This window comes from Acanthochromis polyacanthus, chromosome 1 (genome assembly GCF_021347895.1).
Source record: "Acanthochromis polyacanthus isolate Apoly-LR-REF ecotype Palm Island chromosome 1, KAUST_Apoly_ChrSc, whole genome shotgun sequence".
NCBI classification, from domain to species: Eukaryota; Metazoa; Chordata; class Actinopteri; family Pomacentridae; genus Acanthochromis; species Acanthochromis polyacanthus.
The window spans coordinates 16487388-16511782 of record NC_067113.1 but is presented as its reverse complement, the minus strand read 5'-3'; the positions used below and the strand labels follow the sequence as shown (position 1 = coordinate 16511782).

The following is a 24395-nucleotide window of genomic DNA, read 5'->3' as shown; positions in this document are numbered from 1 at the left end:
ACAGCAAGTTTTCACAATGTGTCTTTTCTCAAACAAGGATAAAACAACAGTCTCTGGGGAGTTTTATTCTTTAATAATACATCCTGGGAAGTCTGCATATATATGTTTCTTATAAACTTAATTTAATGAGTTGAGTCTCAGCTCATTCAACTCATCATTTTTAGTCAAAATATCTCATATTACAAAAACTTATGCTGAGAGATCTGAAATAAAAAACAGACTTTATAGCGTGAGTTAACTAGATTTAAAAAACCTCTTTACATAACTGACTACAGTTACTCTATACATAACTGTATATTTATTAGTAAACTAGAAAGGATATGATAGATTTGACTAAATTCCTGTAATGATGTTTTACAGTGGGGCTACGGATGCAATGTGACCTCATAAATTTGTGTCTTGCTAAACAAAGTAAACGGGTGAAATCACAGGACACAATGTTTATGCTTTCCAGTCCACAGAATAATGAGAATTTACAATGGACTTTTTGTATTGAGGAAGTTTTTTCTTTTTTTCAATGCTTAATTAAACTGAATGACAAACTATGTCTGCCATAAAAAACCATTTCCTCTGCTACATGCACATTAGCCAGCATTTCTCATGTCAACAAACTACTGATGGCGGTTGAGCAAGACTCCGGAGCCGGGCAGCGCTGTTGACAGATGCTGGGAGCAGAGCTGGGATTGGTCCGCCGCGGTGGGTGTTTCCGCATTCCGCAAAGAGCTGTCAGCAAGGAGCGCAAGTTGGAGAGGGCACTGCCGCGTCTGCGAAGGGACCTCTTCACTCATTCCCCGGGGAATAAAGGACCGAAAGCCAGGGAGCAGGGATGCCTTACATGCTCATCAGTACGCAGATCCGACTGGTGTGTATCTCGCCTCCGTGAATTTCTCGTGTCATGCTTTTAGGAAGGCGCGTTCGAGTTGCAGAGTCAAGGATTTATTTATTTGGCTGCACAACATTGCGCCCACTAGTAATCAATCAAAGCTGCAGATTCTACTTATGCAGTGGCCTGTAATATTCTGCATGCTGGAGAAAACAAACAGTGAAGGCTGCAAACGGAGCAAACAGCGAATGTATGGCTGTGTGTGTGTGTGTGTGTGTGTGTGTGTGTGTGTGTGTGTGTGTGTGTGTGTGTGTGTGTGTGTGTGTGTGTGTGTGTGTGTGTGTGTGTGTGTGTGTTTGTCTTGCCATGGTGCACTAAATGAAAAACACATGTTGCCCACTTGTTGGCCTCTTGTGCATGTTCATTTTGTTGTCTGTGCGACTCCAGCAACCTAATTCTATAGCCTCTGAGTATTGGATCATCTATATTTAGTCTGTCCAGATATTAGAGATTATGACCCGCACCTGCCAGAGGGCTGCAGGTGTAGCCACTGATATGCTGCCAGAGCCGCACAAATAACAGGCAGCCTCTGGTGTGGAAGCAAAGCAACGACTTCTCAATAAATCTACAGTGAAAGTATAAGCTGCACAGCTAATGTACTTCATTACCGTGTTTCAGGAGAATGGTCCAACAAATGTGGGAGATGAATTTTCTGATCCAGCAGTCATGAATTACCTGGGAGCAAGAAAAACAACCATGCTGGGAAACAATTTGTAAGTACTGAAAATGTGAAGGGTCACCTGTTATATTAAGTGCTTTTATGGCAGGTAACTGGTCATATTTGACATATAAACCTAAGATTTGTAGGCCTACTTCAGCATTAATCCATAAAAGCACTATGACTGTAATGTCCCTCACAGGATGGGAAATTTCTATCCTGATTGCATCTTTTTTTTTATGAAACTGTCGCCACCATTACTTCACAAACAGGGAAGACTAAACTGTAATGACACTTTTTCAATGTTGAGCTCCTCACACGTGCAGAATCATTTCCCAGATGCACTGTAAATGTACTCACACTGGGACATATTTCCGTATTTAAGCACTTAAAACCGGCGTTTCTTTCATTTTGGCACTTAACATGTACATATTGAAGACAGAGCTGAGATCAGATCACATGGATGTAGAAAAAAAAAACTCCAGTGAGGTTGCGGAAGGCTGCTGCTTTGCAGATTTAGCATAAACTATTCAAGGTGATGGAGTACAGATCAGGGAATTGTTGTCATTGGCAATCTGATTCAAATGGTGCTGGGAAATGAACCAAGGTGTGGAAGGAAGTGAACAAGCACTCTAACAATTAACGGCATTCTACTCTCCAAGCAAAGTTTACCAAAAGACAGCGAAATCCCACATCTGTGGAAAGCACAATTACTTTGTGTTTATTCTCATTTTAGCTCTGAATACCATGTGGATGACCCACCTCGCCTGGTGCTCGACAAGCTGGAGAAGATTGGCTTCCGCGTGCTGACAATGACGGGCGTGGGACAGACACTGGTGTGGTGTCTCCACAAGGAGACGGAGTGATAGATGACTGTATCAGAATATCTCCATAAGCCTTTAAAAGGATGAATGATTTGTCTTCAAAAGCTTTGTCATTTGTTTGTTTTTTTTATACTTTACCTGCTCTATATTCAACATTTACAGCTATAAAATCAGCTCTTTGTGGAAGTGCGAGTAAAGTTTAAAAGTTGAGATTATCCCTTACATAAGGTTTCAGATTGCCTTCAATGGGACAGAGGTTACTAATTTCAAGGGGAAAACAAAACCATATTCCGGGGATTTTATAAGATCCTTTGCCAATATTGTTGCTGTTTACTACTGAAGACCAAGAGCAGGAAGTGAAGTAGTTTTCATGTATGTATCATATAGCATATATGTAAACAGCACTATGCTTTATAGATATGTACATACATCAATGTGTATTTTTTTTAAATGATATGATTAAATGAAGTAATGATCTCAAATAATTGTTTGCTTTTTTAATCAATGCATGCATATAATCGTATAAGCCACCAAAATGATATTTATAAAACTTCAAATATAAAATATGACAGTCATGCTCGCATTGTGTGCCTTTGCAGTTTGATGACACCTTACAAGGATGCTCCATGCTTCAAGATGAGGCACAAAAATTGCAAGCACACAGAGAGCAGGAGTCGGCCTGTGAGAGCCAAAAAACACTGGGTGGTTTCATTACAGCCCCAGGTCTGCCAGCACATGTCTGGGGCCAGCCCGGATCACTAACCCGCAAACCAGAAACTTTGCCAGCAAGCTCACAGCCAAACTCTTACCAGACCTGCTGCCTCACACATGACTGAGCTTCCACCTCCGCAGTCAACATCAAAAGGTGATGGTGCTTCCCATTTCTATGACCTCAGAGAGTCCAGTTACTGTTTGCATACACCGACATGACGGCTGTGATACGAGCAATGTGAGAAGAATCGGGAAGATGATACTGTGAAGCTTCCACGGCAACAACAGGGCCATCCTCTTCTCCTGGTTTGCATGCAGCACAAGCCACTGTGGGCTTAGGGCAGGCTTGGTGGTGAATGTGTTTCCTGTAATTGTATTTCCTCTGTTGTCATTTGGACAGAGTTTGTGTGTTTCTGAGATTTTTTTTCACATTGCTGGGATATTGAAAAAGGCTATGCATAAACAAAACCATGTGATGAGGGGATTTTGCAGGAGGAGGAGAGCAGATGTCTCCCACCACACCGCTCTGCTCTACAGCTGGACATTGTGTAACAGAGCCACAGTGAGGCAGCGCAGGAGTGGCGGGGAGATGGATGACTGGATTGGATGCTGCCGTGTAGCTCCTAAATAACACAACGACAGGAGAAAGCGCTGCCACAGACCTGCAAGTACAGACATACAATTACGCCACAGTTCCCCAAGCGACAGGAAAAACAGACTATCTATCTGGATGGATGAATGTTCCACAGGCAGAGGACCTTGTTACAAAACTCATGGTGACCGCAGCAGTCTGGCACTGTGAAATCTGACTTAATGTGGGTCACAGAGCGGTAGCGTGTCGCTTCAGAAGACATAAATAAGCAATACACAGTCTACAGAATATTCTAGATATCTGTGGCATAAGCCTATTGTGAAACAGCTTAGAACAACAACAGCGTAAGTTTTACAAAATTTATTGAGATCAGCATCGCAACAGAAGACAGATTTCATGGTGTTTGATTTAAGCTGGTCCATGGCCTGTGACATGATCCATCAGAACCAGGGGTGGAGTGAAGTGTATGAAATGGAAACAGTGAGGTGGACATGTTGTCCCAAAATAAGCACGCCCATTGCTACACATTCTTCACTTTGCTCACTTCTGAAATATATATTTTTTTAAAAAAGGAAGACGGATGTTTATGCACTGCTCGGTGGAGAACTGACCACAAGGTATTAGTCTTTCAGAAATAATGACTCCTGAAATACAAGCCTTTCGGTCGGTGATTTAAGCAATAGCTTTGGCGCAGGAAAAAATTATTTTCTTTTTTGCTCAAAGTTAGGTCAAAGTGATGAAATTTTTGAGTCAGTGTGTTCAAGTTTAAGTCAGAGCCGGATGATGTATGGGAGGTTATGCTCCAGATTATTTCTTAACCAGGAGCAATAACTTTGTAGAGACTACTCTGGTTGCCTAGCAACCTCATGATGACAAGACTCTAAAAGTGACTTCTCCATGCCAAGGTACAGCATCTAACCCCCTGTTGAACAACAACTTACCGTGTTTGCAGCTTAGTTATTAATTAAAATGAACAAACTATAGAAATGTGTTTGTTCCTTCATAATGATTATGAAGTAGCTTTCTGCCACTTGTTGCACCCTGAGCACACCAGCTCACCTGCAACACTGTAAATAACCCTAACCCTAGTTTTAAAAAAAAACTTGATTTTCATTACAGGGGGTCTTTAAACCTACTCATCTTACCATGGGCAGTTAGAGCTCTAGTATACCTGTGTTTCAATGAAAGTGATATTAATCTTCACCCCTCACCTGATTGAATAATTATACTTTCCAAAAAGCTTAACTGTTCAATTGATAGGGTTACAAACAAATAGTCAAATAACATATCTATAAAATCTCACAGCTCAATAAGCAGCATTATGTAGGCTTTAAATTGAACAGTCCACAAGGCCTCTTCAGTCTGGAGCAGCTTTAGATATAGTGTATACAAACCCAGGGAACAATCATCTAGACCACCAGATCTGTAACGGAGAGCCTCCAGAGTATGTTCACTTTTCATCACACTAGGCCACAGGAATTCCATAGCAGCCTACCTAGTGTTCCAATCACAGCCCAATTACTGGTTTTACATCAGGGAGAAATGATTTCCACATAGTCACATAGAAGGGTTTGTGGTTTGAATTACTACTAACATTCAGCTAATTTCACAGATTTTCTGAATGAGTGTGCAGAAAACAGACAAGAGTGATTCTTAAATTAAACTTGTTTGGCTAGAAGGAGGTAATGAGTCGTCACATTTAACGAGACAATGGCTGACAGATGCAAATTACATCATTACTGTATTTGATAAGGTGTGGTGTTACAACGCCAATCTCAAACGGCTCTTCTACATCAAAATAAATAGGGATTTAATACTTACTGGATGCCTCAAATCTTAAATTTTTAGGGGAAATATTTTACATACAAATGTGTTAGTGATCTAGGACGTTATACTGATCAGTGTTGAACCACTAAAGGCCTCTTATTACGTTTCTGTTGAGACAAGATAAACTGTAATTATACGCAATTTCATATTACAATATATATCTGCCAAACTAGTCAGAGAAACTAATAAGATGATGACCAAAGATCACCTGAAACAAGGTGGTCCAATAAACAGACTAAAAAAAGCTAAATATCTTCAATTTGTATGCATTTTCAACAGATGTAAGTGAAATATGGACAACTCAACTGAAATACAAAGCTAGATTGCAGCTGGACTTCTGTTCAGCCCATACCTTGTGTTATTAAAACAATACATTAGAAAGTGTAAAATTTTCTCTTTTGAAATGAATTTTCTATTGATCAATACATTCTTAGTGATTTTGAATACACAGTGTAGCAACAGATTACTCACAGTGATCTAATTCTCAGATGAATGTGGTTTTAATGTGACTTATTCCCCTAACATCGAGCTTGATCAAATGCTGCATTAAAGTTATAATTGAGTTGATTAAATGTTGCTTGGTGACCTCTGACCTTGGATATACATTGCATGCACAGGCCCAGTATGGTGTCACAAATTACTGTGCAGCACAAATTCACCCCTACATCCTGTGTATTTCTTCTCCTACCTCTGAGATCACACAGCTTAACACTGAATCCTGCAGGAGCCCTCACTTCTTCTCTACTCTGCTTCTCCTTTGGTCATCCTACATTTTCAATAAAAGCAAGACCGAAATGGCACTGATTAAAAACACAAAGGTTTATTTTGCCACACAGTATATTACATACAAAAGAGAATGATAAAACATATCAGAGGCTTTATGAAACTAAAGCCTGAAACAGGTTTTCATCTGAAAGTCACAAGCTGGTACCGAGCTGCTCGATGCTGTGCTAAGACCTGGCATCTTCCTCCTCGTCCTCTCTCTGCATCTGTTCTATGAGCTTCTGACGCTCGGCAGCCTGCCTCATCCTCATCATCACTACGCTCTCGTAGTCGCGTTCGTTTGACAGGGAGCCCTATAAGAGAGACAGATGGACAATGTCAAACAAAGTAATGGCAGAAGGGTTAATAACAAGGAAAACAGTTCAACCGAGATGAAAACAATATGAAGAAATCAGCAGCAGATTACAGGATGTTGTGATATTCATTTTTTAACTTTTAATGGACCAAGCAATCGATCAGTTAAATAGGAAAAATAGACACCAATAGTAAAAGCTCTTCCTCACAATATCAAAAAATGCCATCATGTCAGGTTTTCTTGAGAGGGTACTGTCAAACTGTACCTCCATAAAGCTGGAAGACTCAGCAGAGGCAGCTTTTGTTTTCTTTATGGTCAAAATCTAAGAGATGGACATATCCTAACTTTACATTTTGACTCTCACTGAGACTCCAAATTCCCTACATCCTACACTTCCCATAATGCAACACATTTTTTTTATTAATCACGTCTGACTCCATTCATTAAGTCTGTAATGCAGCCTTTCCATTAGAAATGTGTGTCCTCCAGGCCCAAATAATAATGATCATGTCAAGATTTATTTTTCTCAGACTTGACAAAGCTATACCACATGTAGTGTTCTCCAAGAATAAACTGATACTGATGTGTAAAACTAATGAAGTGGCCCTTAAATCACTATTTAAGGATGATGTCTACAGAGCCAGTGCATAGAAAAGCACAGTCTCTGTGTTTTACATCATAACAACTGCGACTCAATGCAGACAGAGCGAAAGAACCACTGTCAATGTCCAATGTCTGTTTGCTTTCACAACCGGGCCTGTGGGTGTAGAGCAGAGGAGGGACAGATTCATACAGATGCGCTCATCTCAGTTGCCATTAGCATGATGACAGAGTGAACATGCATGAGACAGCAGCCCACAGAGAAACTGTGACAGGGTAATTCCGCTGCCTGAGCTCATTAAACCCCAAAATGTGGCCTGGAATTAGGCCTGGCAGCAGCCTGGCCTCTCACTGTGTGTATGTGATTTCTTTGAAAGGCCTCAGCTTGGACGACGATGGTGGCAGATTCTCTTGACTGTGGGGGGAAACCGGAGAGGGCAGCCGCTGGCTAATGGCTAATCAAGCAATGTGGAACACAGGCCAGACGTCTTGTACACAGATCTGTGCGGTGACAAATGCCACACACAGGACAACTTGCATATCCAGGCTAAAGAAGAGGGACTCTAATGACTGCACTGCTGACTTAAAATATGCAGCTAAGAGTTTGCTTATGCTGTATGCACATATTTAAATGCATTAAGCACACACATGTGCACTCACAGTCATTTCATTTTGAGGGGGGAGGAAGGCCATGTGTCCACACAGCAAGCCATTGTTTTAAAGGATTATATCAAGGAAGTCTGCTGAGCCAAGGAAGTGTCTCTTTAACAAGACAGTAAGCGGCAGGAGAGAGTGAGAGTGTGCATTAAGGACCAGGAGAGAGCAATTTGAAGAGGAGAGGTAGGTTTTTGTCAGTGCACTCGCTGAGCTAAGGCATCTGGAAAACATCACAGGGACTCCAGCATCCATGTGCTGAGAGAAAGAGGGTAAAGTGTGGAGGAAGAGGAGGAGAGGGTCGGTGAAGGGGAAGTTACCCTCCTCCTCCCCCACAGCCCCCACCCTGAGATTGAGGAAAGCTGCTATTATCATTCCAATAATGTGAGCTCAAGCCCTCGTCTGACACGTAACTATGAAATATCACGCGAACACCATTAGGTAAATAAACAAGTCTGGCATCTTCAAATTAAATAAAACACAAGCAAGTATACAAGCAATGGTGGAAATGCTGCCTCCTCACAGGAAATATAACCCTGCTCTGTCACGCCCTCTACTGGTCACAAAACCAAAGAGCACCTTAAAAAAAAAAAAACTCAAGTCAAAACGGGTCTGACTGTTTCTCAACCCCGCGTGGTCATGGGCAGCAGAGTGTACCAGGCTAATGATGTAGGGGAATTCTGAGCATTAACAGGTGCTTTATGGGCAGCGTGACGCATTTCTTCTCAGGATGAGGGATGTTTCCCTGCCTGGGGTGTTAACTTCCAATGTACATGTTTGGCCAGTTCATCACTCTATAACTAAACACGCGGTGTGTACGTATGCATGTGTCTGTCCGTGTGTGTTTGGTTCTGTAACACTGGGGCCCAGGGTGAACAGGAAACCACAGAACACAAACAACGGGCCCCTGCTCAAAGCCACGGGAGGAGGATGCAGGGCCACCGCAGAGGCAGGATGGTAGTAAAACACACACACACACGCATGCATACATACAAACAAGCCAGGGATAAGCTGTGTGACATCAGCACATGCACAGGCATCCAAACAGCACGCCCCAGTCTGACCCCAGGCCAGCAATGACATCATGAATACCACCAGTGCTGTGAGTCAGGCAGTGTAACACACACACACACACACTCTGACACTTCTTCCCACACACAGCAGGAGGCATCTTGGAGTGCAGGTGGCCGCTGTGTTCCCCCAGCACAAGCTGTCAGATCGGCTACACATTACACCATTCTTTTATGGGTGTTTGTGTGAGTCTGTAAGCACTGGAGCACAAGCGAGGGAGAAAGTAAGTGTGTGTACATGCAAGTCGATACTGAGTGTGAACCTGAGTAAGAAGAGACTTCAGCTATCGACAAAATGACTTTAAAATTCATGCCACTCCAATCTTTCATGGCTCTGCACTGGCAGCCTTGCAGGTTACCAATTCACATCTAATAAATGGATTACTCAATAACACCATCAGATATCGCATATCTCAAACTAGATGATCACTGTGCCAAGAAGTGACTTTATAGACTCCTGAGAGTAGAATGGGTTTTTCTTAACAAGCGTGCTCTGTGGTCTAGGCTAACATTTCTGCTTCTAATGCACTGTGGTAAAGTTAATCAAGGAACTATTTATCTGGAGTGTGTGGTAGCACAGTGTGCGTTTCTGTGTGTGTCACTGAACTACGGAGTATGTGATTTATGACAGGCAAATACTTCATTCATTTCTGTGTGTTCACGTGTGCGTGTGTGCATGTGTGTGTGTGGAGGTGCCCAAGCGCTCCTGCTAACTCAAACAAACAGGCAGAGGTAGTGCACATGCAACACTGGAGCCAAGGTGAAATTCCTGTGCAGACAAAACTTAAGCTTCATAAATGGTAGAGGACTAATCATCATTCATTACAAGATTCGGCAGACATAAAACCCCAAAGGTCTGGTCTATTATACTGTTTTTGTTAGCGAAGACCAAACACTTCATGGAGATTAAGACCCAAATCTACTTCCTGTACTTAACCCCTTACATGCACGTGTCTTCCAAACATCTGGTTTCTGAGAGAAACTCCAACACAAGACCTTGTGTGTAACTGACAGCAAAAAGCCATGTGTCTGCACCGAAGAAAAACACTCTTGAATACACTCTGAACCTACAGACCACTGATTATGACAGCCACAATTACAGAGGTCAGTTATTTCATATCAAAGCTGCAGAATTTACAGACATCCTTGAAGCAACAGTGGGATATTTACAGTACAGAAAGTACAGCTATTTTAAAAATCACAAAGCCAGGCTGCACCCAAAAATCCTATTTAGTTGTATTTATATATCCCCACTTTGCAGCACAAGTCATCTCAGGCCACTTTAAGTTGTAAGGTCAAGACCACACAATATTATATCGGAGAGAGAAAGCCAGCAAATTCCTTTTAAACAGGAAGAAATCTCCAGCAGATCTAGAAAAGTGACACAGTATATAAGATTATTTCCCCAGTTAAATGTATCAATATTTGTATACAGCGATGACAAAAACCTAGAAAAGCTGTGATTTCACAATAGCAGCTAAATTAAATATACAGATCTTACAAATTATCAGAAGCAAAGGTACTGCAGCACCTGAACAAACACTATGTCCAGGTATTGCTAAGTCAAACGTAATAAAGCAGGGAAAGGCAGCAGTGAGGTGCCATGTAAGCAGTGGTGTGTACGTGTGGTTGTGTAAGCGTGTGGTCGTAGGTGGTCATGGTGTTCGACAGAGTGGAAGCCTGTTGGGTGGAGACGGAGAGTGCCTTTGGAATCTGTAAAAGTAAAAGAAATAAACAGTGAAAAGAGAAATGGCAGCAAAGACCTGAACTCCTGGTGCCCTGGCATTTCTCTTTATGATGGATGAGCTCAGGAATACTAGAATAAGGAAATATGGGGGTTTGCCGTCTTTAATATCTAACAATACATCGTTGTAAAAGCAAAATTATGTCCTTCACATGCTAGCCTTCCGGGAAAAGCCTTCTGATTGCAACAGACTAAAAAAAAAATTCTAAAAAAAAAAAAAAAAAAAAGCCAAGGGCCTGGTAAGAACAGTCTGAACCTTGGAGATGTCAAAAAAAGGGCTTAGGCTTTATGAAGGGAGGAAAAAGAATTAAATCAAGGTTCTGAAAACAAAACAAAAAAGTCATTTCTGTCTGTACATATGTGCTCCCACATTAATGTTGTTATGCACAGTATTAAATGAGCAGAACAATCAAAGCTCGTGAAATGTATCTCACTACATACTGTTTACATCAGCTCTACGGTCAGCACAGTAATCTAAATATCACAGCCATGATTTAATAATTACTAATGAGTCAGTGCCAGGAGACACAACATTCCCCTGTTTCACTGACCGCCCACATTGACGGCAAAAAAACGTGTGAGTCCTATGTATGTACAAGACAGTTTTCAACTAAATACTGAAAAGCTACATGACAAGTCTAAAGGCATGACAAAGAGTCAAAAACAAGTTTTAAAAAGTGTTATTTTGCCCTTATTGGACAGCTGACACTTGAGAATATCAGCAGAGAGGGGGCAGATTTAAGGCAGTACGCCCCATTCTGTGTTCTTACACACCTAGCCCACCAGACGCCCCTAAAAACTAATAACTCTTACAGATAAACAGATGTTGTGATTTCTTGCTTTAAAAAGTCCATTGTAGGACAAGGCCCTTACTTCACTGGTAAATTTAAGATGCTGTCTGAGAAAAAAGAAAAAAACAACAACAACAAAAAACAACCGGCATCACAACACATTTTTGTAAACATAAACATAATTAGGTTGTTTTATATTGTAATAAAATTTGGCATCATTAGAAAATGACCTCATCACAATTTTTGCTTTGATCTAGCCCAGTCACCTCCTCACTGAGTTGGACATGACGTAGCCTCACTATGTTGATTAGAAGCTACTGTTAGTTTTGTCATGTGTTGATGAGTCGGCACTTGGTATTCAGTAACGTAACACCTGGACTTCGGTGTCAAGTCTTTGTCATGTTGCAATCACGCAACAGAGTGTCTGCGTTTCGACCTAGCAGCCAGACTGGCAAGTTTCTGTTGGAGCACCTTCAAAACACTCATCATTGAGTCAGAACTTTAAAGACAAAGGAAACAACAACGGTTAGGATGATGACAAAAGATAAACTTAAAAATTCTCAGAAGCGCTGACGAAAGAACAGCCACCAGCAACTGTTTAACTGACAGAGCAATGGATTGCTCAATTTCAGCTGCCTATCCAGTCTTGCACTTTTCAGAATTGACGGATATACCACAAGCTGAATTTGATTTTAATACAATCCCATGTCCTATGTTTGCCATCAACAAACAATGTTTTTCATATAAAAGAATCAGACACTGCTTGCAGTAAATCTAGTCTAAATGCAGACCGTCTAAAGGCCTTGATACAGCGGAAGCTGGAGAACACACAACAAAGGCCCAGAAGAATATCCAGCAAAGCCTCAGTTTGGGCTTCTAGTGCCAGTCAAAGCAATATCTGGAAACACTTTTTATCCTGCAACAACAAAAACATGCAGCATCCCAGATTTCAGACCCAGCATAGCTGCATCAAACCACACTGCCCGCTATGGTCAGGCCTTAGAAAAGAGGCTTAAACAGAAATCCAGCTCGGGCTAAACGCATCAGCCCAGAGGCTACATAGCATGAGAGCAAAACTAACAGAGTGGGTCCAACCTTGGTTAGACAGCAGGTCTTGTGAGGTCATACCCAAATACCGCAGATAACACTAGCTCTTCACCCTGATTGTCTTCTAGCATGAAAGCAGTTTTGTGGTGATAGGTGGAAGAAAGTGGGGGTTTCTCAGAAGAGAAATGTTCAAAAATGTTCTGTTTCAGTCTTGGGTACATGTTATGATAATTTCATTTGCGTGAGTAATTGTGTCTGCTCTTACAGACTGTTCTGGCACTGAAGCGGCGAGTGAGAGAAGACGAGAGGATGAGGCAGCACGCCTGTTGTTTATTGGATCAGTTTGAAGGAAGTACTGAAAAATATCATTTGTCCTTCACACCCTGCATGCTAAGTTCAGTGAACAAGACAAAATATTCAAACTCACAGCCTTCTACTGCTTTCTAATGGAACACATCTGAACGTTAAGGCATATTGCTGATTTTAATAAACTCTCTTTAAAACACGAGGACATTTTGGAGAATGTCAGAAAGGAATATTTCTAAACTATAAGGGCATGATTAATTCAAGCAATAATTACTGTTCCAGAGAGCACAACAAGACAATATAACCCACTCATTTTTAACACAGATTTCACAGAGGAGAAAAAAGTTGTTGTTCTGACACAGTTTCCAGCTCTTTATTGCAGTTGCATTCCATAGCAAATACACCATGCTGTAGGCGTGAGAATTGGAAACGCAACAAGTTATCTCTCTTGTGAAACCCAGTGTGCCTGTTCATACATGTCTGTGTGCGATACTGTGCTTTGATTACATAGAGAAGCTATAGGCCTCCAGTCAGGCAGAAGAACCGGTAGAGTGGGCTGGACTCTGGGGCTTTAGACAAGCCAACAGCAAGCAGGAAATCAGCAGAGCAGAGGGACAATGACATGGAGATTAGAGATCAGTTAACCCCCTCCTCTGGGTGGCTGACCTGCTGGCACAACATGGCTTCCTCTTTCTTTTTTTTTTTTTTAGATCAACACAATCCATGTAACACACACACACACACACACACACACACACACACACACACAAGCCTTATCTGTTGTACACTCCAACCTATTCAAGCTCAATCCCTCTCACCCTTCCCCTCGCTCAAACACGTTCACACACCATTAAGCTCTTGAAATACGTTGTGCACCATAGTTTATGTCTTTCTCAATAACACAGAGATTAAATAAGTCGCTCCTGCTTTGTGCCCACTCACTCGCAGGTGAAGGGCACAGCCAAACAACCAGGAGGACTTAACATCTACAACTACAAGGCCAGCTCACTCCGCAAACAGGATGATATCATCCGACTAGTGACGAACGTTCTGAAGTGGGATGACATCAAATAAAACTGAGGAAAAGCCTCCACCTGGAAGTCTTAGCACTCCTGTACTCTGGACTCACCTGGCTTATCAGTGAGGCAGAAGACTTTCACCAGCAACACACCTAAGGAGTGTTCTGCAATAGAAGTAGGAGTTGTACTGAAAGGATTAGCAAAAAAAAGGATTAAATCTCCACAGACTAAACACTCACTGAAGCAGCTGCATAGATGAAGGTAAGCAACAGTCTATCAATTTTCTCTTTGCAGTTATAAAGCTATAATTTCCCATTTTTTTATATCATGGAGGACAACACAATCTTAGGCTGTGCAATGAGGTTGTCTCTGTAACAGCTGACAAGTCCCATCATGTCAAGAAAGAGTTTGTCAGGGTGCGTAGGTAGACACAGCCTAGTTTCCTGACAGACGGGTGTGCATGTGTGAGATTAACTTATCCTGTATTTTCTCACTAAGACAGGTAAGAACTAAATCATCAATCTTTCTCTATTTTGGAGTTACTAATCCTACTAAACTAACTGCATTGGAAAGAGACAAAACTTGTAATCACTGCATTTAACCCGTGGTTAAACTTCTCATTAGACAGATCTCTTATCCTTCTCAGAGGTGTATCATTAATGGCCACATTTAGAAAGACAATTTGAAATGCGTTTCTTGGCCAATCTGTTTTAATGGGCTTCTTTAGTTTTTACTTGGCCATGAAGTGTTTCCTGAGCATGATACTCATGGCTGAAATCCTAAGACTCCTCCTTGGTCAAACTGACATGTTTGGAAAGGAATGCTGTTATGTCCACGCTCTCCAATCTCCCGCTGCTACTAAAGTGCCGATAAAACCTTTACAGGCCAACAAAACCTGTTTGCAGAAGTGGCTTACAAATTTACAGAGTGAGTGTTTCAAGTCACGAACACAGATCTAATGTGGGCAAAGCTGTTGGAAAGCCGTAAAATCACAGACACTGAGCAGATTATTTAATTGACATGCCTGCATTGATGAACGGAGCTCTGCTTTATTTAATAAAATGATTGCAGGTCACGAAAAGCAAAAGGTTTGCTCTTTTATTTTTATGAAGTTTCACTTTCATTGTAAGTGTTATTGTATGGTTTCATTTTGACCAAGATGTTTCAAGTTTTGCTGGTGGAAATGAAATTTCACTTTTATATAGTTCACCAAAGTACTTTAAAAAACTGTTAACTTATTTTGAAATATAATGCCTAGAGTGTGATATTGTTTATAGAAGAGCAATATAACTTCCACAGCCAGAGTCACTACATATCTCTGCCTGCACTCCAGTTATTTGTATTTTTTCAAAAATCATAAACATATGCTCAAAAGTGAAATTGTTATCATGATATCTGACAGAAGTTAGAGGGGGGAAAAAAATCACGCTTTCCCGAAACAAAATCGAGAGAGATGCAATGTACTGAATACAGGATGACGATTACTGTTTGGGGATTTGCATTTTTTTGTTGCCTTTGTTACTGGAAGTCTTAAGTAGAATAATAGACTTCCTTCGGAGGATATGCAGCAGACCACACCTGCATTTATGGGAAAAAACTGGGATTTGAAGAGTAAATATTTATAAATGAAGACTTCAAAGCATTGCTGGAACATCCCTCAGCTGCCAAATAGTGCTGAATTTCATTAAACTGAAATCAAGTGGAGCAGGTGCAATCTCTAAACAACGGCTGCCGATTTGCATCAAGCCGACAGAGAGAGTCCAATACTTGCATCTGGTGTTAAATTACAAGACAAATGCAAGTACAGACCTGCTCAATATTCTGGCAGGATGAGAGGAAAACCTGGATAATGTGCTGTAGTGGTTTAAAATTTACAGTCATAGGAAACTTGGTCGCAAACTATTTGTTAAATTAGAAATCTCTCTTTTCTTGTGTTTTGTTGCAGATCGTATTATGCTTTTAAGCTTCACCACCTCCTAAGGATCAACTGGCAAACAAAGGAGGAGAAAGAAGGCAACAAAAAGACTTTTGAGGATTTTTGAAAAGAACAAATAAAAACATTTAGGTAAAGCAGATTTGCCAAGATGCCACTTAGAACATCGTTGTATCGAAAGCAACCCTCTGGTCGCTGGTCCAGCAGGAACTCCAAGCGGAGGGAGGTGCTGTCTGTCAACATGATAAGCCTGCCATTGGCTGATTTCCGCCACATCTCCCATATTGGAAATGCCCATACAGACAGCTTTGGAGATCTGTCCTTTCTACAGATGGGCCACAGCCTGCTTCTACAAAGTTCCCAGAGCGAGCAGAACCTCTTCATGGCCTGCTCACCACCTCCAAAGCCCCCCCGTCTGAATCTGGATGAGAGTGAGGGTTCAGAAAGCCCCGACTGGTCAGCGGATCATCACAACACCTACCAGAAGAGGAAGAAATGCAGCTCTATGCCACTACTGGACAGTGAGGAAGAAGAGAAAAAGACAGTGGATGGGTGCCAAAGAGGGATTAATGTTGCTTCCAATCAGATTCACAGTTGTGGACGGGGCAGTGTGAGTTCAGACAAGGATGGAGAGTTTACAGAGTCTTGTGACAAAATTGACGGACAGCAGAAAGACGAGGACAGTGGCTTTTCATTCAGCCTTGACCTGGGCCCTTCAATCCTGGATGATGTTCTCCAGGTGATGGACAAACTACACAATTAGATGAGATAGTAGTCCAAAGTTGCACTGAGGTTTAATTAAAGATTTTGAATATGGAGAAGAGATCCAAGTGGTCACTCCTGTTGGGGACAAACTCCTGATTTTATGGACAAACTACTGATGTGATGGTTAACATTCAAATAAATCTGGGGATATTTATGATCCCAGTGTACTGCGCAGGGACAAATAACATTTTTCTCTTTCAAAGAGCGCAAGACATTGTGCTTAGTGAACATTGTTGTTCGCAGCATTTGTTGAAAAGCAAGCGTAGTTCTGTTAAAAGGCGAAAACGGACAAGCACACAAAGTTAATGTTCTCCCTGTATTCACCCCTTGCAGGGTTAGAGACAATGTTTAAGTTAATCATTGAACTCTGATGTCGAACTCTGAGCTGGACATTTTCATTTCATTACATTTCTGCTTTGCTTTTGTAATCCCTCAAACCACGCAGCACAGCACGGAAGACGGCTGTTAAGACTTAAGAGTGTTGTGTTTAAGAAAAGAAAAGCGACGGCTGGAATCCAAGGTCCTCGAGCTGTGATGTCTTGGCTCTTGGTGTGTTCGCCAATCTATTGTGTGCACAGGGCAATTTTTACTCCGCACGCATCTCAGAGGCCCCACTCAAAGGTAGACCAAGGTACCCCCCATCTCTCATTCCAACAATGTAGTAAAAACAAACACTTAGCTCTGCTTCCAATAAAAGCCAGCCAGTGGTGGCAAGTTGGGCCGCAGACCAAGCAAGGCCACAGGTCCAAGACCTCAGAGGAAGAAAAAAATGGCAGAGCAGGCTGTTTTCTTAGCTGCAAATCAGAGTCCAATGCTCTGGTGGCGCATGAGAAGGAAAAGTGGTAAAGGGTAACATGACACTTCCACATATGTAGGGGGTGTCGAGGGAGGAGGACCAGAGACATCCATTATGGCAGCAAAAGTCCTGATGAGGGTTTAAACACTACCTTCTGACCAAACAGACATCTGACATGCAAAAAATACATGCTGCATCTCACATACAGGGGCACACAAGAAAAGAAAAGCACTGATATTTGTGCGGACAATCTCGACGCATTGTTCTTCAGTTTACAGAGGAGAGAGTCGAGTCAGAGTCTCAGTCCGTGCCTTTGTAGGGGGTTGCCACGATGCACTGTGGGACAAACCCAGAACAAGTCAAATTCCTGAGAGCCCCACGGGTCATGCTGCAAAATATACGAACCACAAGTTTCCCGCTTCAAGCAATAGATTTAGAATTCCATGTATGTGCAAACAGAAACAGCAATGTTTGTGGGTACATCTGTACTGTATATCTGTTTTGGCATCAAAGTGGGTATCACTGCCCCTGTTTCTTGCATATGTTATGACAATAACACATTATGAAGCATTTTTTTTTGCATTGAAAAATGTACCATTTTGTATTTTGGGTAAGTAAAGAAAATTATTATTTGAATTCCAAGATGTGTGGTTTTGTGGATAGCAGTGTTCGTGTCAACATTTTACAGGAGCTGTATAAGACTGTTTACACATCATGATGGACTGACATGTACTTGGCTCTGTAACTGTCAAAAGCCACTGTGGAGGCAGTACGTCTTGCCTGTCACTTGTATCTACCATTTTCTAGATAAAATTACAACCTTGGACAAGCCAACACAACAAGCAGCACAATATTATTTCAAGGTGGGGAAGCACATAGGCCTAAATTAGATGGGCATGTCAGGAAGGATTTCATGTAGAGTCACAAATACTGTACTACAGTAAAGAGGACTTTGAAGAAGCTGCTGGGTGATTAGGTTTGCTCTGTTCTGAGGCGCATCTGAATCACAAAGAAGTGACACTCACCAGCTAACCAGGGTGTGTCAGCAATTTGTAGGATCAGGGAAGGACTGTGTTCCTGTGTCTGCCACAATGACCCACAACAATCAAAGCCTTATTTGGTCTCATGAGAGAGAGGAGTTGTGCAATCTGGGACAGACATTGTGAAAACACATTATTGAGCTATTAAACAAGGACACAAAACTTTAACCTATAAAGCCAACATTAAACAAAGAAACACAGAACATAAAGCCCTGGTATTTGACGTGTCACCGAGATCTGACCCAAAAAAAAAGTAAATAAAAATACTGATGCATGTTGTGAAAATGTGTCATTTTATCCTCCGAATTCATTTGCTGGCTGCATTTTCTGGAAACTGTATTCCAGCAGACAAAAGTCCTTGACTTCTGTGACTCCATCATTTCCATAAGAGCTCCACGTGAAGACTCAAACTTAAGCTCAACAAGTGTTCAGCCACATGACTGATGTGAAAAGAAAGAGCCTGTAATTGAAGACAAATTATCTTGTCTGCACTATGAAAACTGGCCGAACTGTGAAGTATCCCAATCACATCTGGTACCACTTCACTCTCTCCAAAAATCTAAACTTGCTGTCATACAGAATACCAAGAAACCTTGTCGTCTTAGTAAAGAGTAGCTCTTATGAGTTATTTTTTGTCAGTTACTAACTAAAACACTAAAAATATTGTTTTGGCAAATAAGAGAGGTGTCCTGCTGCTGCAATTATGTCTCACAGTACAATCTAATGCTACTGAAATATGCTGTAAGGTTATAGGTGGATTCAAACACAAAAGGGGACTTTGTGAAACTGATATTGTTTATGGTGTCTGTATCATGTATCTGTGTCACGGCAGAACATAGTATAAAGCTTTAAATGTTTAGGGTCAAGTAAATCCACAACAGCTATCCCCTCTTATGATACGCATGATGAATTGGATTATGGGCATAACAAAAGAAATTTGAAATTTCTGACCACAGCAGACACGTCTTTCTGTGTCGAAAGAGCAAACGTAAACATCTATATATTTCAACTGATTCTAAACCAAAGCATCTCTTTTATCCTGTTATAAACAAAGGACCACAACACCTCAGATCTTGTATATCTTCACTCTATCCATCCAAACCTACAACATAACTTTAAGTACTAAGCAGCAATAATATCAAACAGACACCAAACAATTCCTCCTTTTGTATCTGGTCATTGCAAAATACAGAAGGCTGCTGGTATCCCTCCTAGACAGTCATTATCTCCGTTCAGAGAGGGGTTCAGACCAGGGTTGAACATGCCAACAACATGGCCACATACAGTGCATCTCTTCCAGACACAGGGGCTATTTGAGGTGAGAGTGCACTTTTCAAGCACTAGCAAGCCAGCAGGCTGGAAAAACAGTCCCAGAATAGCCAATCTGCTGCATCTGGTTTGTGTCGTGACAACCCTGCGATGACTCTAGATGGAAAAGGCAAGCACACAGTGCTCAAATTTAAATTCTATAAGATAGATTCGCTTTAAATAATACGTTACGTTTAACTACGCAAGAAACCATGAATCAATACATGGTGATTAATGATGGCATCATATCTCCAAAAGCACAAACATGGTGTCTGGCAGGGAGAAAGCAAATTGCTAGACAGACATTCCATATCCATGACAGACTCGAGTCAAGATGAATTATTAGTCAGACTCTGGAATCCATATAGTTGGCTACATATGTGAAATCCTCTTTTTGATGCAGCAACTACTTAGAAGAACTCTCAGAAGACTATGTACAGGATCTGTGCTCTAAACTGTTTATGATACCAAACGGGCCACAGTTATAAATATGATCATAAACTCGTATTACAAAATGGTTTATTACTTTACAACACATTCTTTCAGGAACCATAATTTCTTCAAGATTCACGGAGATTTGCAAACCGTGTACAATACAATGCTCAAACAAATAGTTACACTACACCTAAAAGCTACTCCCCTAAACCTCCCCATGTTCCAGTCTCTCATCATGACAGCTGATTATGTTAAGAGGTAAAGACACAACAGCGGGCAAACTCGAGATTAAACTAGATCTTTTCCCAAAAGAAGGGTCTGAATTAAGTCAGAAGCACGCGGAGCACTTCCACACAGTGCAGAGAAAACAGCCCTTCCTTATTTTGGATTTTTTAATATCCATGGTGAGACAAAATGTGTGAAAGCAGTAGGGCCAGTTATAAATCATGTCATAGTATCTGCTTTCTGGACAAGCAGAACAAAAACAAAGCGAGCAGTTCTACAGGGGTCTCTATGAGAGCAGTGAAAATTGAACACACCACGTGATAGTTAGCCATGTTCAAGGTCACTAGACCCTGAATGGGGTCTTCACGGGGAATTTGTGGCAGCCCCACTCCATTAGAGTCCTCACATTGGCCCCAGATTCATTTAATAAGCCCAGCAGAGATGGAACTGAGGCTGAGGCTGAAGTCATCTGTGTCTCTGAGCTCCCTGTAGTGAGACCCTGACGCTCTCTAAATGCTGTTTGGATTACAGAGGTTAAAGAAGCAAGTCCTCATGCAGCCCGCTTCTATGTGATTGCAGCTGGCTGATGTTGGGGCACTAGGGAGGCATAGACAACAAGAGAGGGATCAGATTTTCAGATCCCAGATAAAGTCAGAACGAAAGACCTCAATGGTTCTGTCTTCTCATTACTGCTATGTCTCTTTCTGAAATACCCCCCGTGTCCATCGACCCCAGGCCATCTGTGGATGAGCACTACTAATATCCACACTATGTCACGCAGGGCCTCTTTAGAAAAAAGTATTCACACTGAGGGCTAATTTGAAAATTACTCAGCCACAGTAATGTTTTCATTCTATGTTGCAGGAAAAAGAAGATGAAGTAATCAGTTTGGGATATCTGTAAAGCAAACCAGGTTACCATAATAACATTTAAAGGGATTAGAGTGACATTTCCCCGTGAGCAGGCTCAGTCTCAGATGCTGGCCTGAGCAGGAGGTCTAAGACCCCACACTGGGTTGAGGGGTGAAACATAGTTCAGCAACAGTTTTGGTGACGCTGATTTGTTGAGGAAGCAAATTCCCACAAACATCCTACTGTACAGGTAAAAAAAATAAAAATTTAAAATGTAAAAAAAGTGAAGATTACGGTACAGACTACTGCGATTTTTCTCAAAAAAGGATTATAGATTTGTGCACAAAACTTCGGCCTTCCTTCAAATCCAAAATTAGAAACAATCCCAGGTAATGAAACATCAGAAGAAGGAAAAGACATGAAATAAATACAGATCAACATTTTATGAAGGTATTCATTAAACAGCAATATTGATGAAGAGACTCACTTGGCACCAAAACAGGCATTTTGTTAGTCTCACGTGTCAGGCTACCATTACTACAATCTGCTTCTCCTGAGCTGCTCTGTGAAAGGCAGCATTCTTGGGGTCTTCCAGGTCATTTCCGTTAACGCGTGGCCAACCAGAGGTTTTGGACCAGTGCCGGGCCAGCACCTCACTACTCCAAAACAAATAAACTGAGGCTTTTTAACCAAACACATTGTTTTGGGCCAGGCAAAAGGAGTGCAAGCACTGGGGCAATAGTTGCACCACTGATGCGAAAATAAAAGCTCAGAAGATTTACATACCTCCCTTTGTGGGGCAGTGTTTAAGCAAGAGTATTTGTGTTGGAAGTAACGTAAAAGGGAAAACATAGGGCTGACATGCTTTATGAGAGGGGCGGAATTACAGCAATGCATTTTTCATGTTATACCAAGTACCTGTGAAGACATGAACGGGCCAGATTGAGACACTGTGGCAACAACCTCAGGCTGTCCTTCAAGCCAAGAAATCCTCAAGGGGTTTCCACTCAGCCCACTTTCATTCTTAACAGCCAACTCCTGAAAGAAAAGAAAATCTGTATCTGTATATAGCAGTATTTTATTAAGACATTTTTTTTTCTTTTCCTGAATTCTGTAGAAGCTGTAATGTATTAATTTTAAATCTAGATGTTTGTGCAGTTGTTATAAAACATATCTGAAAAACACATGGAAAAAGGTGAATTGTAACTGGGCCTGCTCCTACGCTGAAACCTGGAGATGGGCAGGAAGAGACCACAAAACCTGTGCCTACACTGGCAGACATGTTTTGTAGAGAAAAAGCACATGTCGTGGTGAGGAAACCACAACAAAAAAAGTACACCATCATGACAAAGGGCCTGAGGAGCCAGACAGTGGGGAACAATGAGACGGCTGAAGTCCTTCCGTCTAATTGTTCCCATCAGCATGGAGATCTCTACAGTATAACATCAGTTGAGGTCAAAGAGACTTTCCTGAGGCCTGGAAGTCTCTGACAGGTGTCAGTCTTGGTAACAATCAAACTCAGCAGGTGATGTGAAACCTTGAGGCGAATGAGCAGTAAACAAAAGTGGTTCTATGCAAGTAACTACTTAGGAGAAGATTTTCATTGCTGAGCAAACAAAATAAGGACACTGACTGGGGAAGAGTTAGGTACTTACAGCTGCTCTCACAGTTGCAAACTCAACCACAGCACTTCCTTTCTTCTTATTTGAAACAATCACATTCAAAACATCCCCATACTGGAAGGAAGAACAAAAAGTCAAGCAGAGGAAAAGGAAAGATGCAGAACATTCGAATTAGTATTTCCTTTCAGAGCACAGTCCATAACCATGAAAACAAAAAGCACATGCACTGAGAAATTCAAAACACCGGTGAATATAACAGACTTCTGGGATACAAGTTAGGATTCAATATGTGCTTGGTTATCAGAACTAATGACAGGGTGCATATGTTTGGGCTTGACTCAGTATAATTACAAAAAAACATTCATAAAGCATCTTGTGAAAAACTGACACTTTGGTGACATCTCAAAAGAGAGAAGCCAAACTAAATCTCATTATTTCAGCTGCTGCTTGTACAGTGGCAAAATTTGCTAAACATTGCTTTTAGCATGAAGACTGAAATGAGATGTTTCTCTAATCTCAAATCCAAACAGAAGGAAAAGGTTGGACAAAAAGGAGCATGGTGAAGACCATCAGAGCCATTCCCCAATCTCTGTCCAAGACATATGACAAGAAGACGAACACAATAAACAAACCTTAGCGGGAAGGACGAAAACCTAGTCCCTATTGAAGGCAGCAATGAGAACAACAAAATGGTTTTTGATTTATTGTGGTTACATTGGGTGTGTTAACAATAACCAAGGTCTCTTGTCATCAACTTCTTCCCAAGTAAAGCCGAGCTTGGGAGCACAGATGGACGTGGCCTTCGAGAACCTTGTTCTTGAAAAAAAAAAGTAGCTTTCTGGGAATGGGAAAGTCCAGGAATGCTATGCTTACTAAGGACACTGTGGAGCAAGCCAACAGTGACAAAGGAGACTCTCAAAAGGCCTCTGTTTCATAAAATATAAATATCTTAACATATTTTCCCCCCTTTAACAAATATGCATCATTTTAAGCAGCCAAAGTACACAAGCCCACACACGTACGCATGCACATATACACATAACCATACTTGTTTTCCCACACAGCAGTGGCTATTTCGACTTGCCCAAACAACTAACTGTCACTCATTGGCGCTTGCCATGTCAAACAACATTTTCTCCTAAAATATATTCCCTTTGCTTAGGAATTTAAAAAGGAACAACACTTTTTTTCCACAGCTTTTACTCCCTCCTGCCTGGGATCGTATTGATTGCATGCGTGCAGAAGAGAAATTGAGATGCCTTTTTCCGGCCGATTTGACGTCACTGACACTTGCCCTATCCTCGTTTAAGGCCAACCTATGCTCCACCAAAAGCCCTTGTGGCGGATTATGGCATAAGGTAGTGCTGGGTTGCATGAGAAAAGCACATTTCCTAATGCTTCCCTTGGCACTGTTTAATCACCTGGTAAGAGGGGCACAAACAATGGCGTGCGTGGCTTTAAAAGGGCACTACAACATTGCCCTCAGCACTTTCACTGCAACAAAACTTAATGGGCCTTGTTTAAGGAGAAGAATAAAACAATCTACAGCACTGATGTCATGCAGACCTCAGATATAGCCGGACTCTGCATGCAGGTTTGTTAACATAAAGCTCTGC

General features: G+C 41.5%; 3 protein-coding genes across 4 annotated transcripts in view; 2 read left to right on the top strand and 1 right to left on the bottom strand.

Annotated features, from left to right (window-relative positions):
- Positions 1-679: 679 nt before the first annotated feature.
- On the top strand, positions 680-2850 carry gchfr (GTP cyclohydrolase I feedback regulator). Its single transcript, XM_022195493.2, has 3 exons — positions 680-862; positions 1502-1596; positions 2278-2850. Exons 1-3 carry the CDS (start codon positions 827-829, stop codon positions 2405-2407), a joined length of 261 nt encoding a protein of 86 aa, XP_022051185.1. The 5' UTR covers positions 680-826; the 3' UTR covers positions 2408-2850.
- A 3449-nt stretch (positions 2851-6299) lies between these two features.
- Positions 6300-24395, bottom strand: part of dnajc17 (DnaJ (Hsp40) homolog, subfamily C, member 17) — a 33700-nt gene continuing 15604 nt past the window's right edge. Inside the window, exons 9-11 of the mRNA XM_022195491.2 lie at positions 22813-22893; positions 22076-22195; positions 6300-6571 (exon numbers count right to left, since the gene is read on the bottom strand). Coding sequence (XP_022051183.1) covers positions 6446-6571; positions 22076-22195; positions 22813-22893 — 327 coding nt within the window. The 3' untranslated portion in view covers positions 6300-6445. The remainder of the gene's footprint in view (positions 6572-22075; positions 22196-22812; positions 22894-24395) is intronic.
- On the top strand, positions 13849-17758 carry LOC110952113 (cdc42 effector protein 3). Of its 2 annotated transcripts, none has more exons than XM_022195492.2 (2): positions 13849-14065; positions 15750-17758. In XM_022195492.2, exon 2 carries the CDS (start codon positions 15889-15891, stop codon positions 16498-16500), a length of 612 nt encoding a protein of 203 aa, XP_022051184.1. In that variant the 5' UTR covers positions 13849-14065; positions 15750-15888; the 3' UTR covers positions 16501-17758. The 2 variants fall into 2 exon arrangements, with proteins under 2 accessions (XP_022051184.1, XP_051806160.1); XM_051950200.1 differs by lacking the exon at positions 13849-14065 and adding an exon at positions 14228-14306.